We start from the raw sequence: 17,540 nt of genomic DNA, 5'->3' as shown, positions 1-17,540 counted from the left end.
TCGCAGCAAGCCAGGCCTCCCTGTCCTGACTTGTCTTAAGAGCAGGTAAAGAGCATGTTCCAGGGAAAATGTGGCACATAAAAACAGAAAGCAGGCAATGAAGCCACCTTCTGGAACCACATCACACCAGCACAAAAAGCAGATGCTCATTTCCTAGGGTCTGCAGGTTGGAGTTCCCAAGCTAAGTTTCAGCACATCAGCTTTAAATGCCACTGCCTGTGACCCCATGGATTGTAGCCTGCCAGGCTCCTGTCCATGGGATTCTCCAGGCAAGAATACTGGAGTAGGTTGCCATTTCCTTCTCCAGGGGATCTTCCTGACCCCATGGGTTCACAAAGGGTCGGGCACGACTGATCAACTAAGCAGCAACAACAACAAGAGCTGCCTACAGGGATGATGCATGCGCTCCGGGGGACTTTGCCTAATCTTCCTCTCAGCTGGGACCTCACTGCCAAGAGGGAAAGCAGGAACATAATCAGCTCAAAGTAAACAGATTACTAGGCCCAAAGTCTCTGCAGTTTAGGTCCTAAATTTTAAACTTTGGGTCTGAAAGATCCAGAAAAAGCAAAAGCATCTGGCCCAGTCGCCCCTGTGTTGGGGAATAGGAATGCAAAGAAAATGACAGGAAACTGGTCAGGCAGGTTTCTCAGAGCAAACAACAGCACTTCAGCCTCAAAGGCAAGTAGCTGCTTCCGTGTGCTCACCTAGTAGTGTGACCACCTCTCTGCCTTTGGCTCCAGCCATCTGCCTGGCCTGCGAGGCTCTGCATGTCCCCTTGAAGTTCCCAAGCTAAGTTTCAGCACATCAGCTTTAAATGCCACTGTGTTTCCTAAGGAGAAAGCATCGTCAAAGGTCTTGAAATATATGTTGTTTTAAGTGGTGATCTTTCAAATAGTATCCCCTAAGAGATGCCCACTAACTTCCCTGGAAGTTCAGTGGTACAGAATCTGCTGCCAATGCAGGCAGCTCCTCCCAGGCATAACCCAAGTCCCACTCTTGTCTGTGACTGTGCCCACTCCAAATTTCCTTCTTCCAAATTCGTATTATGTATTTAGCAGTGATCTTTCTTAATATTTTCTGTTTATTGCTGTTTCATTCTTGTAGTTTTTTAATCCTTCATATTATATCCCTTTGGGGGATATAAACCATCAGCCCTTTGAGGACTAAGGCCATGTATGATATTTGTGAATGGCGATTAGACCAAGTTGGGGTAGGGAGCACAGAATACCCTCCCAGTTACCACCCCACAACAGGTTCTTCCATGAAAGTGAAAGTGTTAGTCACTCAGTCGTGTCCAACTCTTTCTGACCCCATGGACTGCAGCCCACCAGGCTTCTCTGTCCATGGAATTCTCCAGGCAAGAATACTGGACTGGGTTGCCATTTCCTTCTCCAGGGCATCTTCCCCACTCAGGGACTGAACCCAGTCTCCCACATTGCAGACACAGTCTTTACCATCTGAGCCACCTGGGAAGCCCCATGTTCTTCCATAGTATTGATATATCCCTCCCATACCAGTTGGGAGATTCTGCTTTCTTCCTCTGGTCAGTGTTATGGGCTGAATATTTGGGTGCCCCACTTCCAAGTTCATATGTTGAAGCCCTAACCCCTAATGTGATGGTGACTGGAGTTGGGGCCTTTGGGAGGTAACTAGGTTTAGATGAGGTCATGAGGGAGGGATCCTCATCCTAACATTACTGCCTTTATGAGAAGAGGAAGACAGGAGAGACCTGGATCTCTCCTCAGAACACATTCAGGAAAGGCCATGTGAGGACACAGCAAGAAGGTGGGGCGAGTGGGGGGCTCACCAGAACCTGAATTTGCCAGAACCTAGAACTTGGGACTTTTCAGCTCCAGAACTGTGAGAAATATATGGTTGTTGTTCAAGCTACTCAAGCCTACGGTATTTTGTAGTAGTTGCCCAAGGTACCTGAGACAGAAAGTACCTGATAAATGGCACATATTACTTAAAAGTTGAGCAGCCCCTCCCTTGCCTGGTCCATCTAAAGGATACACAGAGAGCTATGCAGCGGCAGTAATTCATCATCCCTTGATCTTAGAGTGAGAGTCAAAGTTTCTAGCAGCTTCTGAAGAGCAACTCAAAACCCCAAACTTGAGTACTTAAGTAGACACAAGATGGGCCATCACAAGAGGAGCGAATGCAACTGGCAGCCAGTCAGGAGTCCCTGGCACATCTCGAAGAAGGGAACATGGAGAACAGGGAAGGACACTGTTCTCCTCAGCCCACTTCAGGGTCTCAGGCCTTAGAATGCAATTATGAAGTTAGAGAAGCATTCACAGGTTCATGATGTGTGAATATTCAGGGTTCATAGCACCTGTTGGATCAGCTGAGGTGATGATGTGTCTAGGACTGGTGTCTGGGGTATACGACAGGCAATTCCAGAATCACTGATACATGAAACTGTCCCATCTTCTGGTAGCCCCCAACACTATATAAATTCTTGTTGCTTTTTAAGATGCAGATTATCATCACTTCCAATTGTGTCAGATAGTGAAGCCTGTCAATATTATACCTTGTTGGCATCTTAATCCACAACTGAAACTCATTAATGAGCAAGACAAAGTTGGACCCCCTCAAGCATAATCCTGGGCTAAGCACAGAGTAGCGTAACAAATGCTTGTTAACAAGAAGGAGCGTCTTCCAGCTTTCTTTGATGACTCTCACACTGTTTCTTGAATCAGGACTACAGATAGGGCATGATTTCCTTCCGAGAAGGGGAAGAAGGCTGGGATGGCAGATGGCCAGCCAGAAGGCCAGGACTCCCAAAATGCCTGATGCCGTCCAGTGGCTGCATAAGAATGTAGCCAGGTTAACAGGAACAGACTTTCAAAAACTATTTCCACAAATGTACTATCAAACCTCTTGGTAATCTTTGGAGGACAAGGTCTTTTGCTTATTTATGAAATTAATTAATTAAATATGAACATAGAACTTGGAGGTCTCTGGAACACTGAACTTCCCTGTGTCTTTTTACTACCTTCACATCAGAACAGCTTGAGTTAAACCTGACCTGGTCACCCTGACCCTGAGCAAAAGGCTGGAGAAGCATATTTCTATGGACTTTTCCAGGGTGGAAGGCAAATGAACCAGAAGAGCAGAGGCCCCAGACTGGGCACAAAGAGGGCCTCTGTTCACCCTGTCTATACTATTTAAGAGATGTTTTTAGTATGGTGAAGGGTGGGAAAGGCCTTTCCATTAAGTCACTAGTGACTTTAAAACCAAGTCTCATTTTCCAAGCACTGTTATCTGTCCTTTCTCCTGCTGACTTGCTCCACAAATCTCATTTCCCCTGTCATCGGTGCAGTTGTAGCTCCCTAGGGCTTCACCTGCTACAGCCTTGGTGCAGCTGCAAGAGAGTGGTATTTGCTTCAAAATAGTTTTGCAAGCCCATGCACATGAGAGGAGGATAGAGACTCGGGGGAAGGGAAGGGAGGAGGCTCATGTCAGAAGGGGAAGCAATAGAGAATAGAATTAGAGGTGAAACTCCCATGAAAAGGGTTCCTTACTTTAACCACCTGCTGCACACTATCTTCTGTGTGGATGGTAGGCTGCTGGAGGGCAGGAACCACTTCTCCTGCTTCCTTGACTCTACCCCCACAACCACACTTAATTTCTCAACCCTGTGCTTTACTGCTTTGCATATAGCAGGAGTTAAAGTAAGCATTATGCTCAGTTTTCAAGTGAAACAGAAATAAACGTCTATTGTGACAAATAAGTCATCATTCCTAAGTATTATGATTACTTGTTAAAAATAATTTCCCCAAAGCTGGTGAATCCAAACTGATAGGAGAGGAGCCTAGGAATCTGTATGTTTATTAGCATGCCAGCTGATTCCTATCAGTAAGTTTGGGAACTGCTGAGAGAACCATATTCTGGTCAGAACAACCAGGTTCAAATTCCAGTTTTGGAACTTCTCAGCCATCTAACTGGAGTTTCAGTTTTCTTACCTGCAGAATGAGAACAATACCTACTGTGTAGCATTATTAAAAGAGACTAACAGAGGTCCCAATGCAGAGCACGTATTCCCTAAATGTTTGTTCCCCTTCATCCTGAAGACACTGGGAACTACTGAAAGCCTCTGAGCAGATCATTAGCTTCAACATGCTCTGCAACCCCAGACAAATGGCTGCCCAGCCTCTTTCATAACACCTCCAGTGACAAAGGATCATATTTACTATCTCCAAAAGCAGTCTATTCCATTTTCAGACAGTTTTAATCATTAGCTCTTTCTTCCTTATGTAGAACTGAGATCTGCCTTGGGTGACAGAACAAATCTAATCCCTTTTCCACATGATAGGGTGATGCAATTAATTAAGATAAGGACAGTGAGGAGGAGTAGGTGTGTGTATGTGGAGGGGAGGGGTCCATTTGGAACACACTGCTTGTTTGAAGCACTGGGAGGGCAGCACCAGGCACATGTCCAGCAAGTGGTTGATATGCAGGTCTGGAGTTCAGATTCAGTAAAGGGATCAGAGTTGTCATTTACATGATGAAAGAATTTGAAGCTGTGAAAATAAATGACACTGCTATCTGTGGGGCAGAGCTAATTAAAGGTATTGAAGAATGGTCAGCAAGGTAGAAAGAGAGCCTTTAAAGAAGAAAACTGGTAAATTCATGAAAAGTACTGTGGTGAAGAGGTCAGACCAATGGCAGAGAATCATTGAACCAGTCACCCCAAAAGAGTTGGGCTTCTGCCCCTCCAGAGTCTTCTGGAGTTGCTTGGGACCACACCATCATGCTGAAAAGCAAATGCACACTTCCTTTCCTACTGAGAGACAATTTGAAGAAGTAGCAGCAGCAAGTACAGACGACTGCAACATTTTCCAGCCTGGATGCTAAGACTGATTTCTCCAAATAAGGCTTCTATGCTTCTATCTTTGGAGAAACACTGCTTAGTATAGTCCCTCCTGGAGATTAAAGAACAGTAAAGAACCCTATCTCCCTCTGTTTAATCCTGCATTTGCCCAACTTACTGAACCACTGATTTTTCACACAATACTTAACATCTTGAGAAACCAGTGTTTCCTGGCACATAATTTGGCAAATCTGGTCAGCAGAAGAGAGACAATAGTTTACAGGACTGTTGGTATCGAGGGAAATTTTTTTTCTTTTCAAAAATGGAAGGAACTTGAATATGTTTAAATGCTGAACAAAAGGAAGCCACTGTCAAGTTAAAAAAAAAAAAAAAAAGGCCAAAAACAGGCACTAGAGTGAGCCAGGCTCCAAGCTTTGGTAGAGGGTTAGCTTAGCGAAATACCTTAGCTCACTACTCTGACCATAAAATATTATTTCCCTTGATGAATTCTAGTGATTACAAATGTTCACTATTCTAAACCATATTTACTTTCCTCTGAGGATACAGATGTTATCTAGATAAGGTTAAGAGCAGATGATATAAACTGTATAAACTGCTTCACTAGAAACAGAGTGCAGCCTCCACCCTTCTCCCCAGAGTCAGACAGAATGTGTCCCTTGCTAGGACCAGAGAAGGGTGTTCCAGGTCTTGTAGGTCGGGAGCTGATGCCCCACTCCCCCTGCCCAGGCAAGGACAGCTCTAGCGCAGGACAGGCAGAGAGGGGAAATCTAAAAATAAAGCTCTCCAAAGAAACCGTCTTGCCTAAAGAGCAGCTTCCCACGCACACTGGAGTGCCACATCTGCGGGGGCTGGAAGCACAGGAATGGAACAATTCTGACCAAGTCACATAAGTATTACCCTTTTGAGGGAGGCAACAGCACATATGAATCCCCCCATTGGCACCCCAGTCTAGGCTGCAGACCCAGAACAAGGGCTGAATGACAGAAAACAGGAGACTGAAAAGACCACCAGTGAGTAGCCCAGCCTTCCTCCCGCTCTCCTCTCTTCACAGCAAACGTGAAGAAAGCTGCTCTCAACACAGAGGGAATCAAGCTGAGGGTTCATTCTAGAAAAGAACCATGAAGGAGTCTAGTGGGCTTGAGGCTCAAATCTGGACTCCCTTGGCTCTTCTCCCCACAGGAGGGTCAGGGACTAGCAACTGAGGAAAAAGAAAATCAAGCACCGAGAGAAAAACTGCAATTAGCATTTACATCGGTTGGCTATCGTCATCTCAAACCCCAAGGACAAAACAGATGTCATGTTGCCAGGCAACTAGCAACTGTGTAGCCTCCCTTCCACGCCCCCAACCTGGTATCAGAGACCACTAGAAAAAGTTCAACCCAAGAGTTTGATACAAGCATTAAAACACAGACACACACAAACATACACAGACACATACAAACACACAGACATACACAAACACACAAGCCTCAGAGGACACACACACACACACCTCAGAGGAGTAATCCTGCTTCTTTCTCTGAGGATTCTACCCTTGGAGAGATACAATGTACTTACCCCAGACTGTTGGAGTTTTGCCAAGAAGCCCAAGCAGGAAGAAGAAAACTATCACTAATTCTAGGAGTCCATAGTGTTCATTTAGCAATCTAACGCTCCAAGGTTTGTACTTTGACCTGACAAAGTATTATTATGTGCCTCAAGGGTCACAAGCTCAACCTTGGGCAGTATCTCTGAAAAGCTTTAGCAGCAATCCAACGCTATATATCCTTTCCACCCGCCCTTCCTGTGGAAGGTACATCATCCCATCCTATGTTCCATGACTCATTTACAGCAGACCAGTGCAGCAGGGAGTGAGCAAACACAACTTAAAACAAACAAAACAGAATGTAGCAACCTGTCAGTTCTTTGGTCTCTTAAAAGAGACCCTGTACCAGAACACAGTGATAGCTGATATGTTCGGATACAAAGTCTGATGTCTATTATGCATATGTGGAAGTGGGAATGCCAAGTTTCCCCTCAAATCACAGATTGTGAGCAAAGTACTTTGAACATTTGAGTGCTATTTGAATGCTGACTAGCAACAGTCTTTTACAATTAGAGAGTACACTGAAAATTTCCCATACTGAGTCATTCAGGAGTGAAAATGAAGAAGCCAGCTCACAAAAGGGAGGAGATACTGACCATAAAGTACACAACCTGAGCACACAGTGCAAAGTGTTGTTTTAGTACTGGGAGTACACACTCCCTATCCCACTAGTTAAACAAGAAGGGCTGGGTTGGCACGGAGCTTCCCTCATGCCACACAAAGCCTAGTGTTCCAAAGTGAGACTTACCTCACATACAAGGACCTCTTCTCACTTGTTCGCAGGGACCCAGACCCAGAGCTCATGCTGCTGTTCATCATCTGTTCTCGCAAGTCATGGATCTTCGATTCAAAGCGACTGTACTCTGTCAGGGAGACAAGGGAAAGGACAGGAAAAAAATGAACCCAAGGAGCTGCACTGAGCCTATCTGCCAGCGGCCAAAAGGCCAAGAGGACCCTTGGCTTCAAAGCAGCCAGAGCCAGCCCAGTCAATCTTTGCTTTGATAAGCAGAGTACCTCTGGCAAGCACAGAAAGACCGATTTCTCTCCACCCCCAGAGTGAAAGAATGAAAGAATACACCTGAAAAAATAGTAACTTTTGGACAAATCGAATGGAAAAAGCTTACTGATCTTAAAAAATAACTGGAAAGAGGTCCCAGAGCAGCCTTCATAAATCTTTAGAGCAGACACTGAGACCCAAGGAGAGCAGATGGGAAAGGAGACTTTCCCGAAAAGTGGATTGCAGAGAACAGATGGCCCTGAGACGCAGGGTGGAAGGGCAGGAAAAGACCTGAAGCCATTATATGATTATTAGGCAAAGAAGATGATCTGTTTCTAGGTGACTTTTTTTTGAGGGGGGAGAATGGAATGCAGTACAAAGGTAAAAACAAACCTCACAATCAGAAAAGGAGATCACAAAGGTCTCCTGAATTATTTCCCTCTTAACAATCAGGGTCTTTGGCTTCAGTAACAATTGAACAAACATCACAATAAAAATTCTCCCAAACCCAGAAGTCTGCTGATATATTTCTCCTCCAAAATCATCTAGTCAGTAGGATCATAAGTCTGTGACCAACTATGTAGCCCACTGACACCATCACATAGCCTGAAAAAGCCTCATCATTCTGGAATGGTGACTCCAAGTTTATATCCAATTTAAGAAAACCTGACAAAGGAAAATGAACTCTATCCATACAACTACTATAAAAGGCTTTTTATAGGGTTACTTTACTGTGACATTCTCTTAGTACATCTCAAATGTGATATTCACATTTACCACACACATACAGACACACACACTCAAACACACACCTCACACATTTTTCAGGTCTATGATCGCCACATAAAATGGGATATCTCTAAGGCACAGACTGTGAAAATGATAGAAAAGAGGCATACTTCATTATGAGAAGCTGATTTTAAAGGAAGTCAATACTAGAGGGTTGAAGGTTTATACTAGGGGGTTGAAGGTTGGGAACTGCTTTAAAAAAACAACCACATTTCCAGGGGGAAAAAATTCCACAAAAGCATTTTCATTCACCACAGAGGGCTGGCAAGAAGCATCCCCATCTAGTCTGTACGACTCTACAGGCAGAAAACAGAACACCTGTTCCAACACCTGACACTCCCCCTCCCCTCAGCAAAGCAACCTGACCTTCAGTTGGGTATAAAGGGAAACAGTAAAAAGCCTAAAGGGGAGAGAATAGAGTTCTAGCTCAAACAAATCTCCTCTTCCCAACCAACTTTCTTTTTGTTCACTCTGGTACCAGTGAAGCCAACTGGTTAAATTTGTGTGCTCTTTCATTCATCACGCACTGGTGTTATGGTGATTTGTCCTCATTACTTACTCCCATCCCTGAAATCCTGCAGGAAGCAGTTAAGTCACTGACTCACCCATTAAATGTTGGGGGGAAAGAAGAGAGACAGCAGCTGGACAATGTCCCTGTTCTGAGGGTTACAAGGCAACACATCAATATCAATGAGGTGTCCCAATTTAAAGGTAGAGGGCGGTGAGCAATCTGTCATAGCAGCCCTGGACAGCAGCAGGGCTATCTACCTCCAGAGCCGCCCAGGCACGGGTCCCACCCTAAGGCTCAGCCCTCCAGCCCAACCCTCTCTAGTTGGCTCTTTCTGGCCCTCCTCCCGACTCACCGGCTGAGAGAAGACCAGGTGAAACAAAGATATTTCTGACCAAGCAGCCCTTTCTTGCACAAGATAAGTAAAAGGCAGAAATATGCATTGAATGCAGGAAAAAACACCCAATCTATCTTTAAGCTGTTTTCCCCTCTCCCAACTTGTTTATATATTCTCTTCTTTGGAATTGCTTGCCCATTGAACTCCAACTTAGCAGCAGGTCATGGCAGTTGCTTAGTAATTACATTTCTTTAAAAACCCTTTAAAAAACAACCACCAAACCACCATTTCCTCAAGCTCCTAATCCAAGGTTGATAACACTGGGCCAGAGGGCCCACTTAAAATAGACTATAGAAAGAGAACAAAGCTATTGCTTTAAGGAAGTCATTTTCTGTTTTCTACATGCTACTAAGCTTTCAAATCTATTAAACAGTGTTTTATTCACTTTTCCCCATTCAGATGATCCCCTTAGAGTTCTAGCTGCTCACGGGCCTCTGGCTTTTATTTGCAGAGTTATCTAATGTCCAGTAGGCACAGAATAGCCTCTGAATAAATGATTGTTGGGTAAACGAGAAGCAAATTAGAAAACTGTGCCCAAGTCGATGCTTCTGTTCTCAAACTAATAAACCTAATAGTTTATTTAACTGATGGCTGTCAGCTTCACTGAGGGCTTGGAAAGGTAGTTAAGAGGTATTCCCATTTACTTTTGTTCCCAAGGTTAACTGTTGAAAGCAAATGGAGTATATATTTTTTAAACACCTTTTTGAGATACCAATAACCCACAGTGGGCATCTGATTAGCAAACTTGGTTTATAACAAAGAGAAAATAATTTTAACAAAAAGCTGTTTAGAATAGTCTTTAGATAGATAGTACCTCATCTTAATATTAGAGGCATCATTTCCCAAGAACAAAAGCTTCACCTAAACAGTATCTGAATTCTAAGACCTCACAATTTGCCAAGGCCTCACTTCCCCTTCCACTCAAAACAAACCTGTTGCTGGAAGGCATATCCTAGGCCTAAGTCATTGCCTTAGAAGCCCACCAGACCAGCATCTATAACCCAAACGTCCTACTTCAAACAGGCTATTTTAAAGAATATTTATTACTAAAATCTTAAGTCTACTAAACTGTGTTATATTTATTTTTTCCCATTCAGATGAACCCAACTATTTGTGATCCACAAAAGACATCCACAGTGAGTCATTGCTCCCTCATTCTCTTCACTAATCACAGAGAGAAAAGGAGGTGGGAGTAAGGAGGACAGTCAGACATCATTCCCCAAACAGGGTTCCTCACTGACCACCTGGGGGCCCTCTGGAAAAACCAGGATCTTGGACCCTCGCCCGTGACACACGGACTCAGAACTTACTGAGTAGGCCCAAGAATCTGTACTTTTGACAAGTATAAAGGTGATTCTGATGCCAAATAAAGTTTGAAACTGCTGGTCTCGATTACAGAATTGAATTTTGTTAGTTCAGGGAAAAGATAAGGTAAGTATTCTGTAGCCAGTCTCAAAAAGAAGGTAAGACAAGAGGGTTGGAAAGCTTTCATAAAAAAAGAAATGGTAATATAATTGCAAATTCCATGGGAAAATGCTAAAGAGGCCTCTGTCCAATGTGCCTGCAAAGAAAGCTAATGAGTTTACACTTTTTAAAATTATAAAAGTAGCATATGATTAAAAAAAATTCTTTTTCTTTGGACATTCCTCTATCATTTCCCCATCCCAGTGCCCAGAAGCAACTAGCTAGGATTTTTAGTATGTATCCTTCCAGACTTATTTTCTGTATATATCATTTATATACATTAACAACTCACAAAGATTCACATGCTTTTTTCATTCTCTGATGTCATGGCAACCTATACTGACATGAATCATGATCTACCTCATTCTTTATAATAGTTGCACAGTATTGCATATTATGGACAGATCATAATTTATTCAGTCATATCCCAACTGACATATATTTAAATTGTTGATTTTTTACATTACAATCAGTGCTGCTCTGTTTATTTGTATGAGCATTTCTATAGCATAGATTCCTTGAACTGAAACTGCAGGGTCAAATTACATGCACATGAAAAAATTTGATTGGCACTACTAAACTGAACCCCAACATTCTGAAACCCTTCTAACTGGAAGTAAGGATAAACTGCTATTCTAAAGCTTCCAGCAGCTTTTCTGATCCTGAAGAAATAGAACTTACCTTTAAGGACAGAGTGATCTTTCGTTTTGGGAGAAAAAACTTTAATAAGCATTTAGGTTATGTGAAAGTAAAGCCAAAACTGCATTCTGGAATAGACAAAAAGGAACCTCAAATGTTCTCTCTGCATAATCACAGGAAAGGTTTACCGATGGGTGGAATTGCTGATTTAAAGGGATTGTCCTAGTACCTATATGACATTCTATCTACCTCTAGAAATACCCACTTTTAGTTTTGACCACTTTGCATCCACCTACTTGATAATTTCAAGCCAAATCTCCCTGGTACAGGAAACAACAGCCCCCTTTCCCCTGTGCACAACCAGTGTTTCCTCAAGTTTTGCTGATGTTCTTCCTAACTGCCTCCTCAATCCATCTCTTTCTTTCTAATTTCCACTGTCATTGCCTTTTTGTTTTCTCATTAATATTTCATCTCTTGCCTGGATTTAGGTCATATAGTTACCTCCTCTCTGAACCACTGCTGTATTGCTCTAGCTGGTAGTCTGCCCCCAGGCTCTCCAAATTCCAGTCCAGTTTAAGATTCTTATTTGAAAAGCCTTCCTAAAACTCCAACTTGGAGCCCCTCATCCAAGTATCTATAATAATTCAGTAGCAACTAAATCTCAACTAAAATGTCAAAGACTGCTAAAACCATCATCCTATCACTCTTAGCTGATCTAGCCCATGTGTCATCAGACAGATCATCCTCTTTTAAAAACATTTTATTTTTTTTAATTGGTGGAAAATTGCTTTACAATTTTGTGTTGGTTTCTGGCATACAATAACAGAATCCTCTTTTGAGTTAACCTGCCTGCAACTCTTGAACACAATTTGTTCGTTCCTAGCTATTACTCCCTTGTCCTGAAATTTTCCTCCCTACCTGACACTGAATATCCTTTATGTTGTTCACCACCCTGAAGTTTTATTCATTCATTTATTTATCCAAATATTAACTAAATGTCTACTGTGTGCCAGGCATTATGAGAGCTGATGGGAATATAAAGGTAATCAAATGGTTCCTAGAAATTACAATAATGAAAGAAACAACTATTTAATTACAACTTTAGTTATGATTGTGAGACTAACAGGGTGACCCAACCTACTGAGTGGGGGATAGCAGGGTGTTAACTAAGGTTTCCATGAGGAAGTGACATTTAAGTTGAGTCTTTAAGGATGAAGAGTTAGCCAGGGGAAGAGGGATAGATAAAGCATTCCAGATAGAAGAAACAAAATATGTGGGGGTAAAAAATATCTGGATCACAGGGAAGTAAGGAGATACTGGCAGATCAGACTAGGAAGGCAGACTGAGGTCAGATTATACATGACCTTGTGGATTTCTGCATCCATCCTAAGAGTAACAGGAAGAAGTCACTGAAAGATTTTAAGTAAAGGAATGACATGAACATGTGTGTATGTATATCACTTTGGCTGTCATGGGGAGAATAAGCGTGGTGCCTCACATGTAGATGTAAGTTTCTTCAGAGCAGAGAACCATGCTTTCTCTTCTTGTCTAGCACCTACAGCCTGGGGGTGGGCAGCCTGCTTTACAGCATCCAAACCAGCTAGCTCCCAGTCTCTGCTCAAATACATCCAATGTTGGGAAGCTCTCTATTATTTCATCATTAGACATTATTCAAGAGAAAATTGTTAGATTGAGGGCCATCTCTTTTGTTAGCTGGTCCTATTTTGGTGTCTAAAACAGCATAAACATGAGAGATTCTCTTCTGTATAACTGTACGAAGGAACAATTTAAAGAAAATCAAAGAGCTTGGAAAGCCTGGAACAGGTTCCAAGACTACTGAATAAGACTGAATAGAATGTAGAGTGTGAACAGGGGAAGGGGAAGTGATGGAAGGTTGGGGGCCAAATTATAATAGTTTGAGTAAGGGCTTTTCTTACTAGGCTTTGGGAACCACTGTTAAGTGTTTAAATAGGAAAGTAATACAATTAGAACTAGGTTTGGGGGAAGATTATTCTGAGAACATAATATAGAAAGGAAAACAGGGACAAAGGCAACAGAGACCAAGAACCTGTTCTACTAGTACAGAGAGTGACTTCAAAGGCTTGACATAGTGTGGGGGCAACTGAGGATAGAAAGAGAGGCAAGAATCAAGAAATATGCTGGCGCCAGAGGAGAGAAATTTTGACATCTGATTGGATGTAGAATGAGAAAGGATCAAAGGCAGCTTCTGAGTTGTTTCCTAAAAGACCAGGAAAAGGTGGGATAATATCAGCCATAATAGAGAACGGCCATCATGTCCTCAAAATAAGTTCTCTCTTTTCCAGGCTAAATATTGTTACTTCCTTAAACATTCTTCATCTAACATGGTTTCCAGGCTTTCCACTACCTCTCCCTTTTTAAAATCTAGTGCCCAGAATTTGTGATGTCATTTCCTTTATAAAACTATAAGCTCCTTGATGTGTTTTTTGTTTCCTTCTCAAAGTTTAGCATAGCAATTAGCACCCTTGTTGAGTCAACAACCTTTAATGAATGTGTAAACTTGCTATAAAGATCTGACAGGACAAACCTGGACACCGTAATTCTCAAATTCTGGCTCCTCAGGAACTAATGTATGGAAAAAGAACACAAAACTTTCTCCTTCCACTCACCCCAAAAGGGTAAAAACTGAACAAAACTGTAAACCACTTCTGCAAAACACTAACATATCAGAGCTTTCAAGACCTACTTAATAGCGTAATACAGCATCAAAGAGGACTGAAACTACAATGTTCACTACTATGAAATGGACACATAACCAGGCCTCCAAAGCCATCTCCCCTCTAAGACTCTGATCTCAAATGCATCTACCTTCCTAATGACAGAAAAATTGTCTTCTTGGTATTAGAAATGACACTTGTCAGTAATTTGGAAACGCTGAAAGGGGCTCAGTTCCTCAAACTATAGAAAACTTATTTGGTTCTATTTGATTATGGGTAGGAAAATGTTGTAGAGACAAGAAACAAATAGAAGCAACAAAGAGTACTTAGTCTGCATGCAGCACTGACTACCTATGGTGTGAACGAAGATATAAAAGGTAAATGCTCCAAAATAAAATAAAAGCCATGCCTACCAAATTCAGAAATGACAATGAAGGTGGGGAAACAACTGGATGACAGACTTCAGACACACAGACTGTGACAGGCAGGAACAATGGAAAGACGCAAATACAAATAAAATGAAAAAGAGAAATGTAACTTGCTGACCTTAAGTTCCCACACAAATACTGAGTAAAAGACAGGGCTGAGTAGCAGCACAGTGTCTTGGTTTGCTATCATCACAAAATAAGTCAATAGTTGCCCAAAGACTCATTTGTTCCTAAGGAAGTGAAGGTGTTCAAATCTCAAATTCACACAGCCCTCATTTGCCATTGCTGAGCTGCCCTGAGCTCAGAGGAATCATGTGAGAGAGTCACAAATTCTGATGAGTATGAAGTGTTTTTGGTTTCCACAGTTGCCTGTGGAATGCAAACCCTCAGGATTTGTATGAATTACAAGCAGCAGTACCAACAACATAGTTCATGTTTTCAAAAGAAATGAATGGAGCCAAAAATAAAATAAGCCCAATAAAGAAGATACCTTTTATATGTCAGTGTGGAGATAAGCATATGAATCGTCAAAAAGCACATTTCTTAGAATCACAAACTTGTCTCTATAAAATAATATGAAGCCTATTACTTGGGTTAGTTTCCAATTATGGAGCCTACTATTTAAAATATCTGACATCTTTAAAACTAAACCATTTCTCAGGTCCCTTCTGATTTTGACATAATTATGATTTTAAAATCAAATCAATGCGGTCTATAAGAAATCAAACCTAAGACTAGTCTAATTAAAATTTTTAACATGATCTACAAGAAGGAAATCTTCACATCTGCAAATAATTCTACATTCTTTGGGTCAAAAAATACCAATGTAAGGAGTATAAATTGAAACAAAAAGAATTTAAGGCTATATGAGAGGGCAGAAAAGTGGCAAACAGGTCTCCATATGGGCAAATGGTGCTTGAAGAAAATTTCAGCTCTACTTTTAGAACAATGGGCTCAGAACTATGACTAACCCAGAACAGAAACTTCAGTGTCATTGTATTTTGGTCCCTCCACTGTCACAATGCTTCCTCAGCCATACACACACATTACCAGAGTTCTGGACAGCATCCTGATACTGGGAATCCAACAGAAAACAAGACAATCCATATCAGCATGCCATAAAAAATTCCAGATTATTCCTACTGACTGGATGTTTCTGTCCCCTAACGAGCTTAGTGAGGATGCAGGAAGGGCACTGAGCAAAAGCACTGTACTATATAAGGTGCCATGACATTCAGCCACCTGGTCTGAAACGAGTAGCATAAAAATGCTTTGATCTTATATCAAGCTAAGAAAAAGTTTTTCATAGGACCTAGCCACTGGCTCTTCTCACCCTATACTGAATCACCAAACAGAGATCAGGGTAAAAGCTTCAAATAGGGTCTTTTCTCTATTTCTAAAGAATTTCATATAGCGTATTCAAATAAATACAAGATTAATAAAGCCTTTAGCTCCTTTAACCCATAAGTCAAAGTCTATGTAGAATCACCCCAAGACAAAACATCTCATCTGGAAAACACGAGAATGAATAAAGAATTGTACCTTTCCTTGCTCTGAAGGTAGCAGGTACTCTTGTTCACAACAATCTTTCCCACTTAACAGAAATATTGCAATATAGTGACTGAAACACAACATTTTATGACTAAGCTTGCTAATGAGTTAATGTAACTGATTTCTTTTATTATTTATTTTTAATTGGAGGATAACTGCTTTACAATATTGTGTTGGTTTCTGCCTTATATCAACATGAATCAGCCATAGGTATGTAACTGATTTCTGTTTTGTTTTGGGTTTTTGTGGCTGCAGCTGCACCCAGCAGCTTGCAAGATCTTAGTTCCCCAACCAGGAATCAAACCCAGGCCCTCTAGAGTGGAAGTGCAGAATCCTAACCACTGGACTGCCAGGGAAATCCTTGATTTCTATGTTTTACATGTCAACTGAGAGTCTAGATTCAACTATTCTTCACAGTGGTCACTCCAACAGGATCACAAATTATCTGACAATGTTTATTGGGGTATCAATTGGATCTTTTGGGTCAAGTTTCTGTGGAAGGAACCCAGAAACTGAGACCTAGAGAAAGACCCTTCTGGTTATTGTCAAAGCATCTGTGGTCATTTCTCAGTAACTGATAATCCCAGAGTAAAATATCACAGAACAGAATTAAGAAACCCAAAATCCAAATTATGAGTACGTGAGTGTGGTTGTGTATGCGTGTGCATAATAAAGGTGGCACTCCAAAACAGCAAGAAAATAATAGATTATCTGATAAATGGTTCCAAGGTAATTTCTTAAAATATTTGGAGCAAAAATAAGGTAGTATCCTATCTTACATCATAAATAAAGTCCCAGCAAGTTAAAGTTTTAAATGCAAAAAGAAAAACATTAAACAACTAGAATTTTTTAAAAAAAAGGTGGACATTTATTTTCTCTCAGAGTAAGAAAGGCCTTTCCAAAGCTATGGGCAGAGGCAAAATACACAAAAAAGAAAACACTGATAGATGTGACTACATAAAAACAAAACATCTGTACATCAAAATAAAATAAAAAGCAAAGTACAAAATGGGAAAAATCTTTCAACATATATGACTGACTACTTTAAAGCTTTTACGGGTCAGTAAGAACTGCTTCCCAGGTGGCGCTATTGGTGAAGAACCCACCTGCCAATGCAGGAGACGTGAGATACACGGGTTCCATACCTGGGTCAGTGAAGATCCCCTGGAGGAGGGCATGGCAACCCACTCCAGTATTCTTGCCTGGAGAATCTCATGGACAGAAGAGCCTAACGGGTTACAGTCCGTAGGGTCGCAAAGAGTCAGACACGACTGAAGCAACTTAGCATGCATGCAAAAACTGATAAATATACCTCAACAAGGAAATGGGGAAAGGGTATGAACAGGCAATCCACACACAAAAAATGATCAATGAACACACACACAGAAATGTTCAATTCTATTATTAAAAAGACATACAAATTAAGATATGCATTAAATAACATTTTTACCTAATTTGCACAGATATTTTAAAAATAATACTCCATTTTAGCACGGATCTCAAAATATACACTTTTATATTGTTGCTGGAGATAGAGAAATATATCAAATACATATTAAATATATCAAAAGTCTTAAACATGTTCATATCCATTGGCCCAATAATTCCATTCCAAGGAATTCATTCTGAATACACAATCCCAGATTCAC

General features: G+C 41.4%; 1 protein-coding gene across 5 annotated transcripts in view; it reads right to left on the bottom strand.

Annotated features, from left to right (window-relative positions):
• The window catches only part of DLG3 (discs large MAGUK scaffold protein 3), a 53,583-nt gene that overhangs the window by 17,655 nt on the left and 18,388 nt on the right, over positions 1–17,540 (bottom strand). For 4 of the 5 annotated variants that reach the window (XM_086389930.1, XM_086389931.1, XM_086389934.1 and 1 more), the window contains one exon: positions 7,171–7,285. In XM_086389930.1, the coding sequence (XP_086246056.1) occupies positions 7,171–7,285 (115 nt within the window). Of the gene's footprint in view, positions 1–7,170; positions 7,286–8,813; positions 8,837–17,540 lie in introns of those variants that run through there. The other variant, XM_086389932.1, reaches the window with a different exon arrangement.

This window comes from Bos grunniens, chromosome X (assembly GCF_055505025.1).
Source record: "Bos grunniens cultivar Pamir isolate PY7600 chromosome X, Bosgru_T2T1.0, whole genome shotgun sequence".
In the NCBI taxonomy this organism is placed as follows: domain Eukaryota; kingdom Metazoa; phylum Chordata; class Mammalia; order Artiodactyla; family Bovidae; genus Bos; species Bos grunniens.
Note: the sequence above shows the minus strand (reverse complement) of the source record. Positions and strands in the feature narration are given on the sequence as shown.